This window comes from Humulus lupulus, chromosome 5, assembly GCF_963169125.1.
Source record: "Humulus lupulus chromosome 5, drHumLupu1.1, whole genome shotgun sequence".
In the NCBI taxonomy this organism is placed as follows: Eukaryota; Viridiplantae; Streptophyta; class Magnoliopsida; order Rosales; family Cannabaceae; genus Humulus; species Humulus lupulus.
In genome coordinates, this window is record NC_084797.1 from 23,202,098 (window position 1) to 23,227,679 (window position 25,582).

The following is a 25,582-nucleotide window of genomic DNA, read 5'->3' on the forward strand; positions in this document are numbered from 1 at the left end:
AGGGCGAGTGTAATTGTCTTCATCTGAGCAGGTATGCCTGTTCATCATGCTGACCAGCTGCTCTCCTAGCAAGCATACCGAATAGTGACTATTATTCATTTGTAAAATGTATTCCGACCAGCTTGTACCGACTGTTGGATGCCATGCCACGTGTCAAAAATATGATGCCATGTGTCCACAATGTGATGCCACATGTCCAAACTTAGTGCCACGCCATATGTGCAAATTTTTGGGATAACACATGTTTAGATGGATTTTGTTATTCTGATGAGAGCCATAGAGATCATGATTTGTACATGTTGTTTCGCGACCTAGTCTCTGTGTCATCATAGGTAGATTAGGTCTCCACTCACCTGTAGGTGTAAAGACCGAGCATATGTATACAGGAAGTGTTCTGAGCCTCCCCTTGTGGTGATTATCAGGTCCGACTACTCGGTGTAGGATGTCGATTTTTTATGGTGGGTAAGGAGAACTAAGGATCTAGTGGACGGTGGGATGTGCCTGTGTAACTATGATCTTGTGATTATTTGTGGTTTCTCTCTATTTTGGTTCATACATGATGATGTATGTTTTTTTTTTCGAAGCTAACCATGCAGGGGTTTTATTAAACTTTTGGTCTTATAATATTAGTTGCTTTCCTACTGGGCTTTATAAGCTCACCCCCTAAATTTCTCCCATTCTAGGAACCTAGTGATGTGAATGTATAAGGTGAATTATTGATGGAGCCAATGTGTTTAGCCTAGTTCTATTTAGTGTTATAGTCCTATCTTTTGAACATTATATATGTAATTGATTTGGAACCTCTTGTTGCTTTGATACTGTTGAGGCTGTTGCTGAGGAGGCTGTTGAGGATGTTGTCGAAGATACTGGTCGGGGGTCAGTCGCACATACCTATTCAGATGGGCATTATTCTGCCAAATGAGGAATTATATTTCCTCTTTTAGATGGTTGGATTCATTGGTTTCATGACCATAGTCATTGTGAAACTGACAAAGTTTATTCATATCCCATCTACTGACGTCCTTCCTTATCGGTTGAGGTCTCCTGTAGGTACCATTGCTTAGGTGGCATTGAAAATATCTGCTCGACACTCCATCAGGATAGAATAAGTAGTAAACTTGGGAACATACTCTTGCAGTTTAGGCTGCTCGGTAATTTTAGGCTTCTTATTTTCATTCTAGTTACTACTACTTCTAGCCCCATTACCACGTTTGTCATTTTTAGCCCCATTTTTTACATTCTCCTGTTGTGTTAGTGGTATTCCCAACTTCTGTTGTTTCCTACCCAGAAGTTGCTTGAGTTGGATTATCTACCTTCCATTCAGCTTCCTCAAGCTTAATAAATTATTCTGCTCGATCAAGGAATTCCTGGGTGGTACGCATAGACTTCGTCTTTAAGCTGCTCCAAAATAGGCTTTTTACCTTGATTCCTCAGTTTATGGCTATCAAATTACCATAATCTCTCAGGATTTCACCCTAGTGTCCTCGTGCATAAAACATTTAATGTAGTCATTTAAAGTTTCATTATCTCTTTGTTTTATGTCCACCAGGTCATTCGGCTCGGCCGGAAGAGGCATTGCTGAAGAAAATTGGGAATAGAATATGTATACAAATCCATCCCATGATGTAATTGACCCTGGTTATATCTTGAAGAGAACCACTGCTGGGCAATTTCTGACAAGGTGGCCGGGAAGATCCTACACTTGGCATCATCCCAAACCCCCTGGATATCAGTTTGCAATTTGAAGTTGTGAACAAGGGATACTGGGTCTTTCCACCCAGTGTACATCTTCTATGTCGGCATCTTGAATTTGACAAGTATAGCCAACTGATTAATACGTTCCAAAATAGGGGAACCTCTCTGCCTCTCTATTTCAATATCTGTTAACTTGGGGGCTGTCAAGTCCCTTACCAGTTGGGTTAACAAATCTAGTTGGGCCTAGATGTTAGGGTTTGCACCTGCCTAGGGTTGTTCTGCATTGCGGACCTCATCAATTCTCGGGTCCCGAACAGGCTCAGGTGGAGCTATGTTGTTTGAATCCCAATTTTCCCTACTACGATTAAGAGCATATGAAGGTCTTCATCTCCCATGGGACCCATTCAGTTGAAAACAGAGTTTGGCCCAGGTCATCCCCCAACATTATGGTTGTCTACTCGGCTTGGTACAGGAGGTACTCCCTCAAACCCTCTACCTTAGGGTGGTTGGTTGTTCAGGATATCCTGCCCTTGTGGGACAAACAATCCTTTGGACTTGTTACCTCTCTGGCCCTAGTTATTCTTTTGTTGGCGAACTTAGCTCACTGCCTCATCATGGTCATATCCATCAGCATAATGGGGTTTATGTGAACTACTAACTTCTGGCTCCTCCCTTCGGGATCTTGGTCGATATTCTTGGTGTTGTTTGTACCGACCAGGTTGTTGGTGGTAGTTTTGGGGCTGACCGCTCATGTTTGGTGCTGGCACTTGGGGGTGGCCATCCTGACCTACTGCATCAGGATGTCTTTCTCACCCACTTCCTTGAGATCTTGGCCGAAAATTTCCTGCTCAATCCTATCCAATGTAGTGCCCTAGGAGGACATGTTCATCGGATGGTAAGGGATTCCTGTTGTTATTGGCTTGGACCCCCCGACTAGATCGGTGAATCCTGGTCGGACCCTGATTTCCATTATGCGGCCGAGCTTCTAGTCCATGCATACCACCCTCACTGAAACCAATAGTCTTTACAAGGAGGATACAATTTTGACCCATTTTCCAATCTATGGCTCCTAGAGGCAACATTGATTTGGAAAGCCAATTTTTGTGGTCAAGCAATTCGTGGCTTGTAGAGGCAACAACATCTTGCTGGTGGTATATTATACATATAATAAATACAAAAAAATATAATTTTTTGAGCTCTTTTAATTGTTGGATTTGTAAAGACAATTACTTTTTTCTTAATTTTGAAATTAGAGTATGGATTCATAGTACTATTATGCGTACCATGTGAAAGGATAGGTCACGGAGCAATTTTTCTTCATTTCACTAATAATATATATTAGTATTTTTTTTATATTGTTGTAAGGCTCATATATATGATTTGTAGTATCTTTCGACCATACAAACTTTATTGAGATTGATGGTATGTGTAGCTTTGACTTCTTATGTGATGGTATCAATGAATATATCTAAAGAGTTAATTTAAGATACTACATATCATTTTTGAGTGCATCTTGTTTCCTGTCAAGAGTATGCAAACTCCCCATCATTCAATGATGAGGGTTTGAACACATTACAAGGTTGCATATTGAATTCAGTGGCCCTACACAAATAATATAGCATAGCTATGTGAAATTATATATGGAAGCTCTATACATGTTGTTATGATTGGTTAAATACAAATTATAAGAGTTGAAATACAAGTAAGCTATAAACACTGGGTAAAATTCACATAATGAAGATGTGAATTTGACTTTCAATTTTAGGCATTTATAAAATGCAAATTTTGGTCAAAAGTGATACGTGAGAGTATCTAAGGGTCCCCAAAACTTTTGGTGGCATTTGGAGCATTTTGTGGACTTTTGGAAGTGTCCAAAGTCATGTATCACCACCCAAGAGGCGAGACATCGCATGAAGGCTAGGGTTTCCAGAAACCCTAGCAGGTGATGCGTTGCCTGCTGTATTACGTGAAATATCGTAAATGCTCTAAATGACGTGTTTTTCTAGTCTAATTTTGTTGGTTAGACATAATGACAGTGCCTACTCTATATAAGGGTCAAAAGCAGTGATTTGGAAGATTTGATCACTCTTTCCATTCTCTCTTTACCCTCTCTCTCTCTCTCTAGCTCCAAGAATCTCTAGTTTTCTCCAAGAACTCTTCAAGAAAGTGCTTGACTTTGAAAGTTGAAGGCTTGTTCAATCTCAATCCTCATTTCCTCAAGAGAGTGCCTCAAGCATCAATGGCAGCTAGGAAATAGAGTATTAGGACAGCGTTTTGCAACGTGTATAAACCTTGGTTTGTGTTTGGTTGGCTCAAAGGATTGCTTAAAATTTTTGCTCAAAGTAATTGTAACACCCCAACTCCAGGGACTGTTATAGTGTGCCTTGTAAACAGTGCTAAACTCGCTAATCGAGTCATTTGGCCAAAAATGTGTAACTAAGTATGATTAGCGGTTTAGGGATTAAAAATTTAGGTAAAGATATAACGTTTCATTAGAACGTTTACTATATATATTGGGATCCCAAAAATATAATTTAAAGGTTTATTACAACAAAATATTTACAACCAGCCGATTTTAGCGGCAAAACAGGGTTTAACCCTAGTTCCTCTCCTTCAAACCTCGGCCGTGGCGGCCGAGCAGCTGTATATGTACACATCGTCACCTAAGCTCTCCAACTCAAGGATGGTCCAACTTTCTTTTGCCTTTACCTGCACCACATAGCACCCGTGAGCCGAAGCCCAGCAAGAAAACTCAATATGCTCATGAACAGTCATATCATGATATCAAATCATATCTGGCATGCCTAGAAAACATAGCTCAATTCAAGCATGCAAATGAATTCAAACAATGTTGGGGTATCCAGGATAAGAAATCCTGCCCTTCTGATTGGATGACTATTAAGTCAATCCTAATCAGATGAGTGTTTCGACACTTGAGGTTTTGGTAAACCATACTGAGTGACCAACAAGCAAGTCACTACGGGGCTCAACACCCAAAGCCATGCATATGATGATCAAAATGATCATACAAAGCTTATAGCTCTAAATAGATGAGTGAATATCACTTTGAGGTTCTGTTAACCATACTGAGTGACTGACAAGCAAGTCACCATGGGGCTCGGTGTCCATAGCCGTGTAATGAAACCGTTACCTGGGATTTCCTGCAATGGATCTAACCAGTTGAGTGACTGATGGGTAGTCACTAGCTTAAACAGATGAGTGATTGATGGGTAGTCACTAGCTTAAACAGATGAGTGACTGATGGGTAGTCACTAGCTTAAACAGATGAGTGACTGATGGGTACGTCACACAAGCGCTTTTAGTTTTCATCGAACTTGAGGTCGGTCCGACATTAACGCTCTTTTGAGTCATTTAATGCATATATCAATTAGATTAATCTTTATTGGCTTGCGTTGAACACGCTAAGGTTGTTCCTAACTTATGAGTCAGCACTGTGTGACCAGTGCCCAGTACCACTGCCGAACTTGACTAATGAGTCACAGCTTCACAGTTGATACTGACACCTTTGCCACTTCTGACTAATGAGTCAGTACCATGCACAAGTAAGCAATGCTACCAAACATATGTCATATGTCGAATATTCAAACGTAGGGCATTTAGCATGCTTACTTAACAGTTGCTAGCACAATTATGATCATGCACAAAAACACAGAGACTCAAGCTCTGATCAATCTCATATTCAATATTCATGGCATGCCCTAATCACATGTTTCTCGTGCATCACATGCATCACACTTAATCATCCAGCATGCCTAAATAATAACCAAATGCAAATGAGAAAGATTGCTAAGCATTCAATATGCTATCAATGTTTACATTTAAACATCCAACATGCATCAAGAATAACCATGCATGTCACATATGGGGTGCAGTTTTCTTACATTTGGTCCAAGCACATGTTACCGATAAATGAGCCACAAGCACGATCCTAATTTCAAGCCCCTAGTGATAATTTAGTCACAACGAAAAATGGTGATCCAATGAGTTCAAGTTCTAAAACCAATCCTGGAACCAAGACCTAGCCTCCGAGACATCAAACCCCACCAATCCGGGTAGTAGGAATGATCTCGAGGCCTAAGGTTTAAGTTCCCATGACTAAAAACCCATTTTGGTCACTTTTCCTCTTTTGAGTCGTGGCCCCAACCATTAGAGCCGCAGCCCCACTCTAGTTAGGCCCAAAAATCCTCTCTGACAGCAATTAGAGCCTCAGCTCTACCCAATATGGCCGCAGCTCAAATAGCTCATCAGCACCAAGCCACAAGCTTCTTTAAGCTTGAGCCGCAGTGCCCAAGAACAGAGCCGCGGCTCAACCTCAAACCCAGCCACAAAACCTCCATTTCTTCATCTAAAACCTTTCAAAAACATATCCAAACATCCCCAAACTCAAAAATCAAAGTTCCCAAACATCCCCATGATCCAAAACCAACAAAACCCAATTCTCAAATCACCCAAAAACACATCAAAACACAAAATCCAATTCAAGCTTAAAAACTTACAACTTAAAACTTGAATTACCTCCGATTGAGTTGTTTCCAACTAAATCCTCCAGCTAATAAACTTCTAATCTTTCCTAGGATCGCTATGCCTCGATCCTCGCTTGAATCCGAGTCCTAGAACTCAAGTTACCTTTGAAAATGCGATCGGGAGACAAAAATAGAACTTTAAGGGAGAGAGAACTTCTTGAACGTTCTTTTTTTATTACTTTAAAGGTTACTTCAAGCTTAAGTAGCCTCAACCAAATCCTAACGCTCGGGGTCCTGAAAATACCCCTGGGGACAAAATAGTCAAAACCTCCAGAATTTCCCCTGATCTCACTAACTTCCAATTTGTCACCAAATATTTATTCCCATTACCCAATAACCCGGTAATGCTCTAAATTCCCCTTGACTCACTTTGAGTCAAGAACAAATCCCATTGTGACTTTTCCACTAGCTTACCTCCTAGGATCATCTTCTGCTGAGTAACCCTAGCATAACCAAATAATAATAAAGCACCACACACACATATCACTTATATGCCAAATATGCCTGAAATGGCCAAAATATGGAAATCACCCAATTACTCATAAATGGGTTCACATGCATATTTAATACACCTAAACATGCATATTATCATTTAATCACATAATACATCAATTATGGCCCTCCCGGCCTCCTAATCAAGGTCCTAAACCTTATTAGGAAATTTGGGGCATTACAACTGTCCCCTCCTTACAGAAATTTCGTCCTCGAAATTTAAGTCATGATCATGCCTAGGGTTTGAAGCTTCATCAAAGTTGAAGAACACCATTTTTCTACTTGGGTTTGCATGTTCTTTCTCAATCTTTTTTAGGTCATTGTCAATTCAAATTTTGTGTAGATTATATTTCTTGTGGTGGTGTTTCTCCCTCTCCCCCAACATTCTAATACTCTAGAATCTGAGATAACTCTCTTTCGGCATTGCGATTCATAACTCAAGACTTTGTTAGATTAGATAGATTTGATGGGACTAACTTTGTTCGTTGGGAAGACAAGATTAGGTTCTTGCTCACTACTTGGAAAGTTTTATATGTCTTGGATAAAGTCCTAAAGGCATTGGAAGAACCCAAGGAAGATGATCCACAAAAATATTTTAAAGAAAGGAAAAAGCGCGAAGAAGATGAGCTGATTTGTAGGGGTCACATCCCTATGCCCTCTCGGATAGGCTATACGATCTCTACACCAACACCAAGACTGCCAAGGAAATTTGGGAGGCCTTGGAAAAGAAGTACAAAGTAGAAGAGGAAGGTACTACGAAATTCCTTATTGCTCAATATATGGAATTTAAATTTTATGATGATAAACCCTCAAATTCATTAGCTGCAAATTATTGTGAATAAATTGTCTACTCTCTTAAAATTGTATTGCCGGAACAATTTCTCGTGGGTGCCATTATAACCAAGTTACCACCTTCATGGAGAGGCTATAGGAAAAAGATTCTCCATAGAAATGAAGAGATTTCTTTAGAGGAAATTCTCAAACACTTGAGAACTGAGGAGAAATCTCGCTCTAGAGATATGAATGAAGCACTACAAGAAAAAAAAATACTTTCAATAAGACCGAAAAAGTATTATCAAATATATACCATAACACTTTTTGATGTATTAAGGAAAACGGTGTTATAGTAGGTCGAAGCACTTTGCATAACACTTTTCCATAATTATAGACATGTGTGATGGTATAGCCTACAATAACACTTTTGTTGTGTTATTTTAATAGTTAGATAAGTATTTCATTATGCTATTTATAAGTAGATTATATAACACTTTTTTGTACTTATAAAGTAGTGTTATGATACACTTTATAATAACACACTTTCTGCATTATAGAAAATAGTTTGCATAACATAATTTTATGCGTATAAACCAGTGTTATTGTAAATGATACAATAACACATTTTTTGTATTATTCTAATATTTGGATAAGCTTGAATTATTATTATATAAACCTATGCATTATAATCATTTTTTATTTCTTTAATTCAAACCCGCTCCATTTAATATACTTAAGACACCCTTAACATTGTACAAATATATTTTTGAGTACCAAGTATGTGGTTCATAACACATATAACAAAATAATTGTGTCAAAATACATTCAAGATTATCTTTAAAACAATTCAAAAGTCTTAAGATATTCAACACTGCCTAATTAACATAAACAAAATATTATCACAATAGTCAACAAAATAGTTTTAAACAGTTGCATATTCAAAAGTAAAGGTAGGAATTCATGATCTTCCAAATGTCAGCACACCAAAGCCTTTGGACTTGTAGCTTTGAAGAATTGGATGAGTGGCGCCTTTGGCAGGCGATGGCAATGCATCCCCCACCATGCTCGTACTAGCAGGCGAATCATAGTAGGTATAATCAGTTCCTATAGTTGCAACATCACTTAATATGCTGCTTAGAATATCAAAACTCTAGTTAGCCAAGTAACCAGGCCTTGAGATTTGAGTGCTTACTTCAATATCTCCTTAAAGCATTGCCATAACTCTAGACATTGATGGCCTTGATGTTGGTGATGTTTGAGTGCATAAAAGAGCTACTCTTATGAGTCTTCTCACTTCATCTTCATCGAATTCAGATAACTCTGAATCCATAAGATCAGCTTCATTGTTTTGTTCTTGTAAGTTCCAAGCCTAGAGAAGCACAAATTAGTTAGAATTGGGCCTTGTTGTGTTGTGAATCCATAGCTTAAACATATACATTGAATGGTAAGGAATTATGTATCCATTCAAGAATATATATTTGTTCTTCTTCCAAATTAGGAGTAGAGTTCGGCCTGCCACTGATAGTCTCTAGTGCCACAACACCAAACGGAAACACGTCGGCTTTCTCTGTAAGATGTTCGCACATGGCATATTCTGGTGCAAGATACCCACTGCATCATCATCATCATCCATGGTTATTTTTTTATTACATGATCATGCATAGAAGTAGGGTGACTAAATGTCTTCAATGATAAATTATCTTACATTGTTCCAGGAACATGAGAACTAATGTGAGTCTAATTATCATCACATCTCCGTGGATAATTCTTAGTCGTGACTCTTCATGAAGATAAGCTAGACCTTTTGCTATACCTAAACAAATGTTGAAACGTGTTGACCAATCTAGCTTCAAGCTATTGTTCCCTGATCATGCCAGACATAGACATTATTAGCCTTGTTTAGTACATGTAATCACTACACCAAATACCCATTTCCATAACACATGAATATAATAGTATTGAAAAAGTATTATAATACATCAAATAATAAAATAACATGTGGGAAAAAAAAAGGGCGGTACCAAAATTGGCGGTACCAAAATTTTGGAGCCAAATTATCTTCTATTTTTTACTTTTTTATTTGCCTCTATTTTTTTATTTCCGAAGCTCTAAACCCTGCTTGATTCTAAACCCAGTCGTGATGCCTGTTCCCTTGTTTGCAAGCGGTGGCTAGCCCTAGAGCGCCTCAGCCACACCACGCTCCAGGTGGGCGCTGCCAGCAGTCCTGACCTCTTCGTCAAGTTCCTTGCCCGTCGATTCTTCAATGTTCGTACTGTTCACAATGATGAGAGCTTGAATATTATGCTCCTCGTTTAGCTCGTAAGATATTTTATTTACCCCAAACTAATTGACCTTCAGTTTCTGCCCGATTCTAGATTGTGATTCACCCGTTTCTTCCTCGTATAATTTTTTTTTCTCTAATTCTTGGTCGTATGATTGGATTGAATTAGGGTGGATGTGGTACCAATCGAGCTAAGCTTGTTCTTGTTTATCGATATGACCTAGTTTATTGTTTATTATTTGATTATGGGGACAGGGAAGAAGGCGTGGGAATAGCAATAATGTGGCTTCGTCTCTTCAACTATATGCTATTGAGAAAAATGGGCCTGAAGATGTTTGATTTGAGTCATGTAGTTTATCTGATGCTTGGTTGATTGCCCTTGGTGAAGGCTTTCCGAAACTTGAGAAGTTGAGCTTAATCTGGTGCTCTAACGTCTCAAGTTCTGGCTTAATTGCACTCGCCAAGAAGTGCTCATTTTTAACAGCTTTAGATTTACAGGTGATTTTTTGGTCTACTATACTTGAAATTTGAAGTGTTTTATGTGGGTCTTATCTGTTTCTATTAAAATAAATGAAAATATATTCATCGTTTACCTCATTTTCCCAAGTTTTTGTGACATATCATTTTGGTATGGTTTTCTTTTTAAGGGTTGCTATGTTGGAGATCATGGTCTAGCTGCTGTTGGACAGTCTTGTAAGAAGCTTGGGGATTTAAATTTGCGATTCTGTGAGGCCTTAACAGATGCGGGTTTAGTAGAATTAGCTCTTGGTTGTGGGAATTCATTGAAAGCTCTTGGTATTGCTGCTTGTGCTAAGATAACTGATGTCTCACTGGAAGCAGTGGGCGTACATTGCAAGTCTCTTGAGACCCTTTCTTTAGATTCTGAGTTCATACTCGTTTTGCTGTATTGTTTGCTCTTGGCATGGAGAAAGGCAGTCAGAATGCAGCCGTTTTGGAGAAGAGGGTACGTTCCCCATTTCGAGAATTTCGATTTAGATTTGCATTAGAATAAATGGTTTTTGATTATTTTTCAAATCCTGATGTTGATTGATTTTAGTTTCCGTTTTCCACTTTTCTCCGTCCTAATTAGGTCTTTCTGTTCGGATTTGTGGTTGAAATCCAAATTGAAAGTACAAACCTTGGATTGTTGTTATTTTTAAAATAAAACGTTCAGTATGATTGATAGGAGAAGGGTTTCTGATTTCCTTTATTGATTTGAAACTTGAATTCAATTTACAAATACCATTGAAATGGGAACGCCGATGTTGTGGGGTTGTCTTTTTCTGCGTTAGTATATGGGTTTAGCTCTTGATTGTTTCGGAAAAAGGGATGGAGAGTGAAACTGAAGGTTCAATAGCTGTTTTTTTTACTGTTGCATTTGAATAGACAAGTTTGAAATTCATGGTTTCATTATTGTAATATAATATATATTTGTTTTTGGAGAGGCTAAATGTCTAGCTCAAGTTAGTGTCAAGCTGAAAGCTTGAAACTACTTTTTGAAATGAGGTTTTGAGATGATAGATAAGACTAATAATTTGGAGATATGGTTTGTCGACCATTGCCAAGGTTTATTTCCAAGTATTTGTTAAGCATTCGTGTTTTGTTTGAGTGAGAAATAAATGCTATGGCAAACAATTGATTAAAAACATCCATTTATGAGATGTTTTCAGAGAGTTGACTTTTATCATTTTCTCTTGTTGCTTTTTGATTGGATCATTATGTTCAATGTTTTTAATCAGTGTTTTTTGAACAGTTGGAAAGTATTCCTGGGATGGTTCAAGGAGTACGGTCTGATGATTCTGCTTTACAATTAGAGGCAACTACTCAGTTTAGAAAGCTATTATCAATTGGTAGGGGAGCTGGTCGTAATCTCTATGCTTGAAATATTAGGAGTATATCCATTTAGTTCTTACTTTGGTTTGTATTTTATGCAGAGCGCAGCCCTCCAATTGATGAAGTTATTAAGGCAGGCGTGGTGCCTCGGTTTGTTGAGTTTCTTGGAAGGAATGAAGTGCCTCAATTGCAAGTAGGAGCACCTTGTTGTTTTTGCTTAATTTTAATATTTTCTGTTTCAGTCAGATTAATTTTTAAAGGAGATAGATGGATGCTTGGCCTAACACTATTATAATTGCAGTTTGAGGCTGCATGGGCTTTGACCAATGTTGCATCTGGAACATCAGAGCATTCACGGGTTGTTATCGATCATGGTGCTGTCCCCATGTTTGTGCAACTTCTTAGTTCTGGCAGGGACGATGTCAGAGAGCAGGTAGCTTTCTATTCACTTTACCTATTGTGAATTGCAACAAATATTTCTCAACTGTTTTAACTATATATGAATTATGTTTTTTCTGATATGGTCAAACTTAATTGATCACTTACATTTTCTGGCAATAATCTTCTTGGACTAATTTATTTATAAATTTTTTAATGATAACTCTTGTTTGTTATATTCCAAAGGTTTCCTGTTGCTTAATTATTCTGCCCTTTTTGTGTTAACTTTCATTTTTTCTGTGTACTACAATTCTGATCTTCTATACACACATTCTCGTCATGAACAGGCTGTATGGGCTTTAGGTAATGTTGCTGGTGACTCACCAAGTTGTAGGGATCTTGTTCTTAGTCACGGGGCTCTTGTTCCTTTGTTAGCTCAATTAAATGAGCACTCGAAGCTATCCATGCTAAGGAATGCTACGTGGACTTTATCTAACTTCTGCCGTGGCAAGCCTCCTACACCATTTGATCAGGTGGTTGCATTTCTCTATTTTTAATTTTTATTTTTTTATCATTTAGAGATGTCTGGTGGTATCATTTCTGTGCACTATGCAGTTGAATGCTTACCATGGTAATGTAGCTATCGTTAATAATGCTTATCTTGGTGCCTCTAAGGTTAAGCCTGCATTACCAGTTCTTCGGCAGCTTTTTTTCCTGAATGATGAAGAATTTTTGACGGATGCCTACTGGGCTCTTTCTTATCTCTCAGATGTCCCCAACGAAAAAATACAGGCTGTGATTGAATCAATTGTCTGTCCACGGCTTGTGGAACTCCTGATGTAAGTTCTTTTTACTTGTAAACTTTATAACCATATGTTTTCATGAAATAATTCTTAACCATATGTTTCTTTTTTGACAAAGTGGGGTTTACAAAAAATAATAATAAAAAAAGTAATTGTGAGAACATATATTAGTATGCTATTTGTCTGTATATGCTTGTTGTTTCTATTTGTGCTAGTTTTAGGAATTGTTATTGGCCTAGGTTTCTCGTTTCTCTATCTAACATCGTTTCTTTTCATAATAATTTATTTTAAAGGAATCCATCACTTACAGTTCTTGTACCTGCTCTTCGGACTGTGGGTAATATTGTTACTGGTGATGATTCTCAGACTCAGGTATTAACCACACATAAGCCATGCACTGTCCAGTTTCTTTCTGTAGTCTGCTCTGCTGGGTAATGTTTTATTGTTGTTTAATAAACTTGTGGTCAATTTGTTTCCTAGATGATGTGTTGGCTTTTCTGTTCTTTTGGCATTATTTATAAACTTATATTTAAGTTCCTTAAAAGTTTACCTAATGCAAGTTATTATGGAAATAGTACCTTTTTGGTGCTAATTTTGGTAAAGTTAATGCCACAAATCAGTTATCTTTTTACTGGTGATTTGATTACATTGTTATAATCTTTAGATTGTGTAAAGCAATTATATTTAAAATAGTATATATTAAACTTCTAGGGTCTTAGCTCCTTGCTTTTTTTGGTAATTATCAATCGAATGATTTCTGCTTCCCTGCTTAAACATATCAATAGAATAATCTGCTTTGTAAAGTCACATAACCTACCAAGCTCACTAAGGAAAAAGAGAGAAGCTTCTGACATTGAATCATTGATGGAAAAAAAAAAAGATTTGCCAGGCTTCATTATTTTTTGTTTTACTCTGTTTTTACATACAGGGTTGTTTATATATATACACACACACACTTTTCTCTTCAAGAGATCCATATTTTTGTTCCATTACCATTCTTCTAGGTAGTATTGCAATTTATATAAACTTAGTGTTTTCTTTTTCTTTCCCGTCCCTTTAACACATGGGTGGTGGGTTTTGGCACCTTGGGAGAGTCCAAGCTGTCAATTATGGTAACTATTTTGGCCTAATTTAACTCCTAGTAGGATGATCGACTTGTAATTTTTTCTGTTCGGTTTTGCAGGCTGTAATTGAGGCCAATATCATTCACCCGCTTGTACATCTTCTCCAACATTCAGAGTTTGATATAAAAAAGGAGGCTGCATGGGCCATCTCTAATGCCACTTCCGGTGGCTCTCATGAACAAATACAGTATATACTTGTGCTTCCTTTCTTGTTTACACATGCACTTCTGTTACAACCAAAAAAAAAGAGAAAATATATAAAATTTGAGTTAACTCGTGTAATTTAATATATATATATATAGATATAAGAAGTTCTGGTCCTGATGCACTTCTATTGTAGAAAGATTCATCTAATATATAGCTATTATAGTTGTAATGCATTTGGCATGACATTTCACTAACATGGACATTGCCTTGCAGATTTCTTGTTAGCCAAGGTTGCATCGGCCCACTCTGTGATCTCCTAAACTGTCCAGACGCAAGGATTGTAACTGTATGCCTTGAGGGTCTGGAGAACATTCTGAAGGTGGGTGAGGCAGACAAAGAAATGGGACTAAATGGCGGAGTCAATATATATGGTCAGGTAATTGATGAATGTGAAGGATTGGATAAAATCGAGAATCTTCATAACCACGATAACCATGAGATTTATGAGAAGGCTGTGAAGATCTTGGAGATATATTGGGCAGAAGAAGAAGATGAGGAGCAAAACATCCAGGATAACGGGGATGGAACTCAACAAGGTTTTCCTTTTGGAGCAAACCAGCCTACCCTACCCCCTGGTGGTTTCAAATTTGGGTAAAAATAGTAAAGCTGCTCTCTACCCTGCTTTTGATTAGGATTTTTAAAAATATATATATATATTTGTTGCTCTCTTTTCTGTGATGAATTACTCATTTGAATTTGTCATGTCATTGTCGGGGGCCAGATTTTTAGCATGGCACATAGGCTTGTCTATGGAATTTGTTATATTGATGTCTTTAAACTTCATTTTTGCAATCTTGTTTCTAATTAAATAGTAACCCTTTTGCCTTTTATGTGAAGAAAGTTTGCAACTGTGTATCTTTTTCAAATGATCCTATAATCCATTCAATTTAGTTGTTCTGTTTGTTCCATTATAAATCTGCTAGGTAAGTTGTTCTGTTTCTAATTATCATCTTGATACTAAGTTGAAATTTACTGATTCTCTTAACCCCGAATGAGAGTAGTGAAGACAATATATATAGGCTTCTATGGTAGCTAATGTACCAACTGTATTACCAAAATTTTGAACTTCTTGGAATAAAAGAATTGTCACATTAGCTGTCACTTAAGTGGCATATCAAGTCATATAATGTAGAGAAGTGAGCTAGTTTGATTTGATTTCAAGTTTAATGGGTTTGATTTAATCTTCCCATCATTATAATCAATCATGTTGTTGTAGATTTCGTTTATAATCAATCATGTTGTTGTATATGATTTTGCGTTTATACCTCAGATATTAGTGTAAAAGAACATATATTCACTTTATGCAACAGTCTTAGAGCTGATGTGGTTGGGCAACTCATTTTCTAACATATTTTTCAATTTGATTGATTGACAAGCAATTCAAACAGAGAGACACTGCTCCGAGCTTGCAAAAGTTGGTGTTGAATTGGAATTTTGGGAAAAACAACTTATTGAGCACAAGGGAAAACTTGAAGTTGCATCTACCGAGAATAAGCTTTTGAGTGAAAATGTGAGGTTAATAATTTATATTAGGACTTTCAACATCAGTATATTGACACACTAATAGATAACCATTTGCCTTATAATTTATACTACCAGGAAGCTGCTTGTGCAGATTTTGAAGATGCGAAAAAGCAGATGGAAGACATATTGGGAACTATTGAAACAAAATCTGAGAGTACCACAAAAATTCAAAGTGATCTTGAAAGGAGCAAACTCGAAGCATTGGAAGCTCATAAACAAGTTCGTGTTTTAATGATGTACAGCGAGGGGCGAGGCAGGGACGGTGGCTGGGCGTAGGGCTGGCTGGTGGGGTTCTCAACTCCACGGCGGCAACAGGTATATCTCTCTGTGGTGTTGAACTTTAGTTTGGTGATGTTATGGTCTTAGATTTTCTTGATAGCTCTCTTATTTTATTGTTCATCTGAAAATTCCCTAGCTCTTCCTTTATAGCTCTCTTATTTTATTGAACTAAAACAAATAAGTATTTATCTTAGTTTTCCATTTTCTTCTTCTGAAGTTTTCAATGTATCATTTAAGAAAAGACTGTAAGTTTGTTGTTGTGGTGGCAAGAACTTTTACTCTGTTATGGGATAATGTGTTTTTTTTTCAAATATAATAATATTAATAATTGAGTTATTATTATTATTTAACAATTGAAATTGCAGACAACCTGGCTAGGTTTGAATATGCAGGGATTTGACTATAATGTAAAGAAATATTGATGAATCTCACAGCCAAGTAAAGAAATTTGTATGGATTCTCAGTTTTGCAGAATTTAACATTCATGTGATTTCTAAATACTATGAGTTAACTATATTCATGTGGTTTTCAAATACTTTTGCACATGTAGTTAGTTATCTCTAACTGTAATATAGGTTCAACTATAGTTAGTAGATTAGCGTAGTTAGTTTTCTGTTAATCACTTCTTGGCTTCCAGCTCCTTTTTCCCTCTCTTTGTATCTTTGTACTATTCAGCTATAAATAATAAAGTCCCATATCTCTGGTACATTTACAAAGATCATTTTACCCAATTCATTTTCTATTAAGTACTCTTATGTGTGTGTGATGGCAGCGATCACACAGGGGATATATTGACATAATTTATTTTTAGTTTTATTGCAGAAATTGGGCTAAACCTTATATTAAATATGCTAAAGAAGTTTCCAGGTGCATTTTTTATTTTATTGTTTTTCTTTATGATTTTGTTGTATAAGAAGTCAAAGTGTGATTCTGTTTTTATTCTTTATTTTTTTTGGGGATATATTGACAGAATTTAGAGCTCTGGAATAAATTCTTCCTCACATACTTTTTGATCATTGAGAATGATATATTTGTTATCTTGATACATTTCACAAGCTTTGTTTTAAGTTGCATGTTTTGTTGCTTTAGTCGTTGTTTTGCATGGTAGTACATCTTGCTATACCCTGCTGTTTTGTCAAGTTTTGGAGTTATTACAAATTTAATTTAAATTTTATATGCTTACAGGTGGAAACTAGCTTAAGTCTTATGTTCTTAATAATAAAAGGACTTTTTTTTTTACAATGTGCAGGTATATTGAGATGATTTCTTTGGAGCAATTCTTGACAACATTTGTAGTTGAGGCATTTAGAATGGAAGAATGTATTTCACTAATTTTTGTATACATTTCTTGTTTTGTATTTAGTTATAAAGGAATCTGAATTGGGCATAAATTATGTTGTAATATGATTTCTTAAGCCTAGATTAGTAGACTAAATATTGTAATTACATTTGAGTAATTAATAAAAATCTATTTATGTTACCTTATTTGGCTTCAACTTTCATATTTGTTTTCCTAGTTATGTGTAAGTAAAAGAAGATTATGTTTCTCTAAGCTAATATAACACATGTGTTATACTAAAGTGTAGTATAACACAAATAATGTGTTATACTAAAGTGTAGTATAACACAAATTTATAAGTATTGAAATGTGTTATATAATCGACTATAAATAACATAATTAAACACTTATCTATTTATTAAAATAACACAAAAATTGTGTTGTCGTTGACAGTATAATAACACATCTGTATAATAATGATAAAGTGTTATGTAAAGTACCCTGACTTACAATAACATAGTCGGTCTTAACACATCAAAAAGTGTTATGGTATGTTTTGATAACACATTTTCGGTGTTATTAAAAGCATTTTTTCTTGTAGTGAATTGTATAAGCATCATGAGTGTTATCTTCATACCAAAAAGTGTTTGATCAAGACTTTTGTTTTCCAGATACTCGTAAACAAGAAGTTGTTTGCCTCCCTCAATACAACATCCATGCAATTTGATCAAGATTCAGTGTTGGACAGCAGATATTGTGGCAATTTCAGTCACAAACTGGCTCTTTCCTTGATGAGAAGTCATAGACAGTTGCTTCACAGCTATCACTCTTCCATCATCAAGTGATCCCTGTTGAGAATGGAGTTGATTTAATGGAATGAAAATAATGAATTTGACACAGTAACATATAGTGACAAACAGCCAAAAAAACTTTTCTACTTTGTCAAATTGTATGCTTAAAAAGTACTAACATTTCTTGTTCAAATGTTATGAATACTTTTGCAAACAAAATGAAAGTGATGAAAACAATGACTTACCTTATAGACAAGTCCAAATCCACCCTCTCGTAACTTATTAGCAGAATTGAAATTGTTTGTCGCCGTCTTTAGTTCAGCAAAACTTAAAGTGAAAGGTCTAACATCCATTCCCAAGAACTCTGAAAATGAAAAATGAGGAACTATATGTCTTGACTCTTGATGTTTATGTAGTAGACTATGATGGTTTTCTATTCTATTTCTGAAATTTATAGGATTATGCAACATGTTATAGTAACATTTTACCAACACTAGGTTCAAGCAATTTTCTTTTTACTACTTGGAGGCTTGTTACTAACAGTAGGTTCAAAATCTGTACAAAACTATAGCCAAAACTTGATACAAATCTATATACATGAGAGGAAAACAAGTACTTATCAAATTTTTGTTTAATTCCACATTACCTGTAGTAGCACTGATGGATGAAATAGAAGGGCCATAAGTACCTTGCTTTGGTATGCAACAACTCCCTTTCCCAGCCCAAAACAGATGAACTTCAAGGTAGTTTTCTGATACTTGAGCTGTGAATACTTTCTCCACAACGCAAAAAGAGACATGGCCTGCCTCTTTTATGATATCAAAATTTTGTTGAAGGCACTTCAATCTTGAAAGAGTACCATTGAAAAAAAAAAGAAGCACAAATATTAATAGCACAAAAACCATGCAAAGAAATAAGCACCAAGCATTAAAACCAACCTGTTGTTTGAGCTTTCAATTGTGAAGTTGTTCCCAACTAAGTTGCTTCATATTATCTATAACAAAAGAAAATTAATTAATATTAGTATCCATGTTAGCTTATTCATTGAATGAAAAGAAGAGTAGCAACAAAACTAGTAAACTACTAACCTATGGAAGTAAACAAAAGTATCAAGCTAGAGAGTTTTTATCAAAAAAGAAAAATGTTTTTTGAGAATTAAAAGAAATACAAGTGTAGATCTGGTTTATTGACCTAAGAAGGAAAACTCCCCACTAAATTGTTGAAAGACACATCTCTCCAGGCATAACATAACAACAACAACATCAATTATGAGTAGGGAAATTGAGTAAAAATAATGTAAACTAAGTACACATGAACTTTTGATTTTGTTTTGGGTGATCGATTAAATAAATGAAAGTCAAACCCCAATAGTTCAAGTTAATTAGTAGGAACTTACATATTGAGAAGAGAATGAACTTTTTGTTTAGGCAAAGTACCATTTATTTTGTTGTTCCCGAGAAACCTGATTAAGGAAAGCATAAACACCTACTTCAATAACCTTTAAGACTAGCTATTAAAGAGGTATGTGATACAACTAAATGGATATTTCATTTATTACAGCTTTGAGAGTGAACTCAAGTTGAAAAGAGAGTCTGGAATCTGTCCAATTAAGTTGTTGAAACTAAAATCCCTGGAAAAATAATAGAATGTTGTAATTAAAGGATAAAAGCTTTTAAAATACAACACATGATGAAGTGTTCTATTGGAGTAAAAAAGAACAGCTTAAAAAGTTAGCTCAAACTGAGTCAAGTTTTGGTATTCTCCAATATTTGGTGGAATTGAATCAAAGATATTGTTATTCCTAAGTACCCTGCAAGGTGTATTAACTAGTTTACATTATAATTTCAGAAGAGTGAATAAAGAAAAGAGAATTGTGAGCAGAAATCTTGTTGCTTAGAATATACTCAATGACTTCAAGCCCTTAATAAATTTAAGAGAAGATAAGGTAATGACTTTTAACATTCTAGAAGATGCTTGTGGTACAAATATATTTTTTGTTTTTTTGCTCAAGTGACCACGTCAAACTCAGGGGGTCACAATTTATATTTCAGCAACACAAAAGCATACAACAAAGAAAAATTGAAGCAAATACTGTTTATTGGAAATGCTCACAATATGCAATTAATAGCTGAAAGATAAGTTGTTGCAAACAACAACAACAACAAGAATAATCTGGCTGCAATGAACATATTGCACAAACTATACCAAACTCATCTAACGCAATCAGTCAATTATTTAGAAGAAACGGCTACAGATATTAGACCTCAAACTATATATCATGCTTTGTCTATTGCAGACAATGTCTTAACTGACTCCTAACCTTCTAGGTCCTGAAAGAAGCCATAATGAATACAGTATAAAAATATTGTACAAGGGAATCAGAAAAGGAACTGTTGGCCTCAGTTTTAATCAACTATCAATTTAAAAGATGGTACAGCAAGGCCTGAAGGCTATAAAGTAAACTTTAGAATTCATTTCATTTACTCTCTTGACCGACCCTTCTTATGATTTGTTATATAAGAACCTTAAAACTTTTTACTCCATTCTCAATGACTATTGTGTAAGTATTTCCATAATTTAATAAATAAAATAGGGTAAAAACCTACTGCTTTGAACTAGCTACTTAATCACCAAAATGATGATCTACAATAGCATAAATAGTATCTCTGTGACAAACCCCTCTAAAGACTAAGACTTAACTTGTAAACACATTCTGAATGAGCTATAACACCTCTTTCCCATGAACAACAGTGAACAAAGTTCTACCTTCATTGAGGAAATTACAATCCGGGTCATCTCTCCATCACATACATACATATACATATTCATACATGTATCAACCATCTGAACAATTCCAATAAAAAAAAAACAACGCAAAATCCAAGTATACCAACTACAGAAACTAAAAATTAACTTTCTAAATTTCCAAATTTACAAGTGCATAAGCTAAAGATCTGAAAAAAACAACATATGGGTTTCATTCCATTCATTTAAAAAAATACATCAAGCAAAACATTCTATATCAACAGTAACCTGAATATCGAACCAAAAATTCCAGCCTACACATAGACACAGTACAGTTTAACGTCAAAAACAACAACTTAATCAAACACATATATTTATACGAGCATGCGTATTAAATCGTATAACTATAGTAACTGACATATTTTGAACAAGAGATACACTACTGGCCAATGTATCTCCATACAGCATTAGAAACTTGTTTGGAAGAGCCTACATGAATCACAACTAGTATAGTTAAATATATTTATTGAAAAAATAAAATAAAAAAACATGTGCACAAGAGAAAACGTTTGCACATAGCAAATGATTTCTCAATGTTATAATACATTAACAGTTCACTTAAATGAAATGGTTAATAAATTCTTGGGAAATCCAATTTGTTTTATCTAGTTATTCTATAATGCTTGATTGAATTTCCAAAGAAGATGTGGAATATATAATTTGATGCATAACATTCAATATTCACATGTTTCAATACATATAATAAGGAAAAATTTGTTTAATACACATCAACACTTTTGAAGCAAAAACTGTAAGGAACAATAAATCTATCAAGGAATTTTTACCAGTTGCATCTTTGAATGTTCAACCCCAATAATCCTGATAAACAATAAGCTAGCCATGGTTCAAGATAACATTTCTCTTGTTTCTTTGGGTCTACACGCAAGAATAGACTAGGTTGGAATAAATTAAAAAAAAAGCATCCATAATCCATAAATTAAAAAAGAGAAAAATCATAAGGTATATACACTTTTAAGTATTAACTACCCATGATCCATAAAAGGAGAAAATATGTATATATCTCAGAGCATATCCAGTATTCATATTAAGAAAAAAATGCCCGCAACACATGAAAAAAGAGAAAAAAAATCACAAAAACTAGTGTGTGAATGTTTAGAAAGTAACTAGAGAAAGAAGCTCTTGATTAATATGATCAAAAGAGCTAAAGGACTTTTATTTATACATTGTAGAGATGTACAACAAGAGCCAAGAGTATGGCAAGAGAAGTTAGTTACTAAAATACAGTTAGAACAACTAACAAAATAATAGCAGTAACTAATTAACATAAACCAATGACTAACAATATTAACTAACAGTATGGAACCATGAATACTCCATAAAACAAAAATCTAATGAACAAAACATACCAGCAATAAAAGAGCATGTGCAATATTCATATTTCCTAAATATATATACACATCTAAAAGGCATAATCTATAACAGCAAAAGAAAAAGAAATCCCAGACCAGATTCAATATTCATATATTTCATAAAATTATGCATAAAACAATATGAATCTACTTTCTCTAGTATAAGTATAGCTGTAATATCACAAAGATATCTTTCAAGTATATTCTAAGCCTCAAAAGTTGCAAGTAGTGCTTATCATGGGGTATTGATATTTTTTCAGTTCATAGAGCAGTCTCACCGAATTGGCAAGAGCCCTCATATGAAGATTTTTAATTTTTTAATAATAAAGAACGTACTAATAATAACCATGGCAAAGAAAATGTAAAGATTTAGCAGCAATACATACTAATACTGCTAATCATTACTCAGGTTGGAATATAAACAAAGCTTTGTTGCTTTGTGGAGAAATAGAAGCTTTATGAAGCTAATAAACTTGTGCATTTTCTCTCTTTGGTCCCGTTCAAAGGAAACATCACCCATGTATCTTTCAAGTATATTTGAGTGGATAACTAGAAACTATCAACTTAAGCTGTGTATAAATATGAAGACAGCCATGTATCAACACCTTAAGTGAAACACGCCGTCCAATCACCCGTCTCAGCGCTGATAAGATTTTGGCACATATTGGAACAGTCATTGCCGCCATGCCCAAAACTTCTTCAGTCTCAATCTCAGGATCAGGACCATCTTTGAATGGTAAATTCAAGTTAAGTTCTCAACACCATACACAAAAAGGGACAATTATTTAATCAAAATAAATGGAGTGGAGAAAGTTAAGAGGATACTTGACAATAAAACACAATTAGCTTGATTATTTCATTTCTTGAGCGTTATAAAAGAACTTGATTAATTCCAAAAGTACAAGACATCAAACAGAGGATATAGAATGGAGAATATGTTTCCATGGCCCATCCTTGAGATAAGAAGTAGAAAGACGTCGCCATTGCAATAAGCCCACCAATCTGATAAAATAAATGTCAGTAAAAATATTAAGATAATCTTATATTTTAATGACATTGCATTGACAACAAGTCACCATACTTAATCTGGTACATCACTTCCTCATGCAGTACCAGAGTGTGAACCCAAAAACTATCTTACGGCAACCAATCCAGTGGTTTATGTTTTAATATTCAAGCAATCTCACATAGCTAGAAAAGAGCCCATGCACTAGCGTTACATTTTAATTGGTTAATTACTTAAGAGAAGAATGATGTAGTCTGCCCTTAGTTAAAAATATTCTTGATTAAAATTCGCTCAAGGTTCATGATAAGACATGATCAATATATAGTATCACAAAAATATCAGCTCGCGGTCTAAGAAAGTCATACAACCAAGCACATACAAAAGAGGACTACCTTTTTCCAAACATGTTCTTTCCTCCCATATAGCAGTGCAGACAATACTCCAAGGACAACACCAGCATACTCTACTAGTATAGCTCTAAAATAATATTGAAAGAGAAGTATGGAATCAGTTCCGAATACAAGGGATATAAACCAGTAAAGAGCAGTAATTTGATATTCTTAAACTTTTTTCTTGTCACTGTCAGAGGAGCTATACCAATTCAAATATAAGATTTGCACTTGTGCTCAAACTAAAAGTAATACTCCAGGGAGCGATTGTTTTCAAACTTGTGTTTGTTTGCATAAATCACTTTGCTGTAAAGATAATATTTATGGCATTGTCATCAAGACTATTAAAGACTACAGTTAATATCATTTACAGCGTAAAATTCAATCATACGCTATTGTAATTAAAAAATGTGGCAACTAACATCACACTTATGTTAGTTTAAATAGCTGATAAGAACAGCCACATGAAATGGTAGCATGAAAATTTGTTCGAGATGAAACTACCTAAGAGGTCCAGAAGATTTAGGACCTTTTCCCCATAAAACGAAGTATAAAGCCATTATGCCACCATTTATTATAGACGGTACTACGTGGAAAATAGTAAATATTATAAGATATATGTACAACAACAATCATATAAGCTGATATTCTTTCATGCATATTCTAATAAAGGTAACAAATTCAAAGAACATGTGTATTTGAGAGCAGTCTACCCTTCCAAGGCTTTTGCAAAACAAGAAATAGGATGGATGATGGGACCAGACAAGTGAAAAGAAAAAGAACAACAGAAGCGCCTGTGTGAGACAAGTATCGGTACAGAGAATAAATTGACCATATTCTCATGAAATTCCAAATAATATGAACAATTTGCATTGGGGTGTGCCTACAATAATATGAACAATTTTCAAGTATATTTGAGTGGGTCGATCTGAGAGTGAGAGAGAGAGAATCGGTGAGGGAGAAAGAGAACTGTTGTTTTTACAGAATGTAGAATAAAATAAAATTAGTTGCATATATATATAAGCGTGAGAGAGAGAGGCAGCTGAGTGAGAACTGAGAAAAACACCACAAAATAGGAGAGAAGGTGAAAGAACAGACATAAAAACAAAATAAAAACAAAAAACTAATTACATATATATGTATATACACACCTGAGAGCAAAGTTAGAGAGATGAAGGGGAGAGAACCTTCACAGGCGGGGTGAGCATTTAGGCGGCGTGCATGGGGCAGCAGAGTAATTTGGGGGAAAATGTGTTTTAGGGATTTGGGGAAATGAGAGAAATGGGGATTTGGGGAAACCCAAACGCACCTCTGCTGAGAAATGGGGATTTCAGTTTTGGGGCATTGAGAAGGGAAATGAGAAAAGAAAATTTGGGTTCATTTTTTTTAGTGAGAGAAGAGGCGGGAGACATTTTAAGGTTCGCGCCTTTACCGCTTCTTATGCTAAGAAAATATAATACTTTTTCAATAGTATTATCTTCATGTGTTGTGGAAAGTGATTTTTGGTGTAGTGAAGAGAAGTCCAATGGAGAGACTTCTAAGGCCAATGTTGTGGCAAATCCTCCTAACAAGGGGAAAGGGAATGGCAAGAACAAGGGCAAGGGTCAAAATTCCTTAGGGCCCAATAAGAATGAGGGACCAATCAAAAGTTCCAAGGAACCTTGCTTTGTTCGTGGCAAGAATGGCCACTTTGCTAGAGATTGTAGGTTCGAGACGAGCCATAACAATGAGGCAAAAGTCAACTCAACCCAAGATGAGCTAGTGGCAATACTAATTGAGGTTAATGTCATTCATGGAAAGGTGAGTGGGTGGTGGTATAATACTTGTGCCACCATTCATGTTACTTATGATAGAACTCTATTCGAGACCTTTGAATCTTCAAAGGAAGGGCATTAAATCCAAATGGGCAATGAGAAAAGGTCCAAGGTTGAAGGAAAGGAAGCCATTGACTTGTTCTTCACATCTAGAAAGAAGGTTCTACTCACCAATGTTTTGTATGTATCGAAAA

The 25,582-nt window shown here is 35.5% G+C and overlaps 1 protein-coding gene, 1 long non-coding RNA gene and 1 pseudogene across 8 annotated transcripts; 1 reads left to right on the forward strand and 2 right to left on the reverse strand.

The window, feature by feature from the left end:
- Window positions 1-8,370: 8,370 nt before the first annotated feature.
- Window positions 8,371-21,578, reverse strand: LOC133778956 (probable LRR receptor-like serine/threonine-protein kinase At1g56140; annotated as a pseudogene).
- Window positions 10,180-17,419, forward strand: LOC133834623 (importin subunit alpha-4-like). 7 transcript variants are annotated; one of them, XM_062264292.1, is made up of 14 exons: window positions 10,180-10,284; window positions 10,434-10,750; window positions 11,540-11,636; window positions 11,721-11,812; window positions 11,921-12,052; window positions 12,345-12,530; window positions 12,673-12,836; window positions 13,094-13,172; window positions 13,984-14,111; window positions 14,345-14,722; window positions 15,508-15,641; window positions 15,731-15,970; window positions 16,746-16,801; window positions 17,184-17,419. In XM_062264292.1, exons 2-11 carry the CDS (start codon window positions 10,709-10,711, stop codon window positions 15,554-15,556), a joined length of 1,347 nt encoding a protein of 448 aa, XP_062120276.1. In that variant the 5' UTR covers window positions 10,180-10,284; window positions 10,434-10,708; the 3' UTR covers window positions 15,557-15,641; window positions 15,731-15,970; window positions 16,746-16,801; window positions 17,184-17,419. The 7 variants fall into 7 exon arrangements, with proteins under 7 accessions (XP_062120276.1, XP_062120278.1, XP_062120279.1 ...); XM_062264294.1 differs by lacking the exon at window positions 10,180-10,284 and having other exon boundaries at window positions 10,394-10,750; window positions 16,757-16,801; XM_062264295.1 differs by lacking the exon at window positions 10,180-10,284 and having other exon boundaries at window positions 10,394-10,750; window positions 15,747-15,970.
- A 1,029-nt stretch (window positions 21,579-22,607) lies between the features above and the next one.
- LOC133834624 (uncharacterized) lies at window positions 22,608-25,107 on the reverse strand. The gene is made up of 4 exons (XR_009893403.1): window positions 24,726-25,107; window positions 23,578-23,662; window positions 23,005-23,181; window positions 22,608-22,906 (listed from the first exon to the last, which is right to left on the reverse strand). It is a non-coding gene; the product is annotated as an uncharacterized LOC133834624 (long non-coding RNA).
- Between the last annotated feature and the right edge of the window lie 475 nt (window positions 25,108-25,582).

Excerpts from the sequence above, each read along its gene's own strand:
- LOC133834623 (XM_062264292.1), top strand. The coding sequence starts at position 10,709 with ATGGAGAAAGGCAGTCAGAATGCAGCCGTTTTGGAGAAGAGG. Across the intron at positions 10,751-11,539 it reads CAGCCGTTTTGGAGAAGAGG|TTGGAAAGTATTCCTGGGAT; the intron begins GTACGTTCCCCA and ends TTTTTTGAACAG. Across the intron at positions 12,531-12,672 it reads CTCCTACACCATTTGATCAG|GTTAAGCCTGCATTACCAGT; the intron begins GTGGTTGCATTT and ends GGTGCCTCTAAG.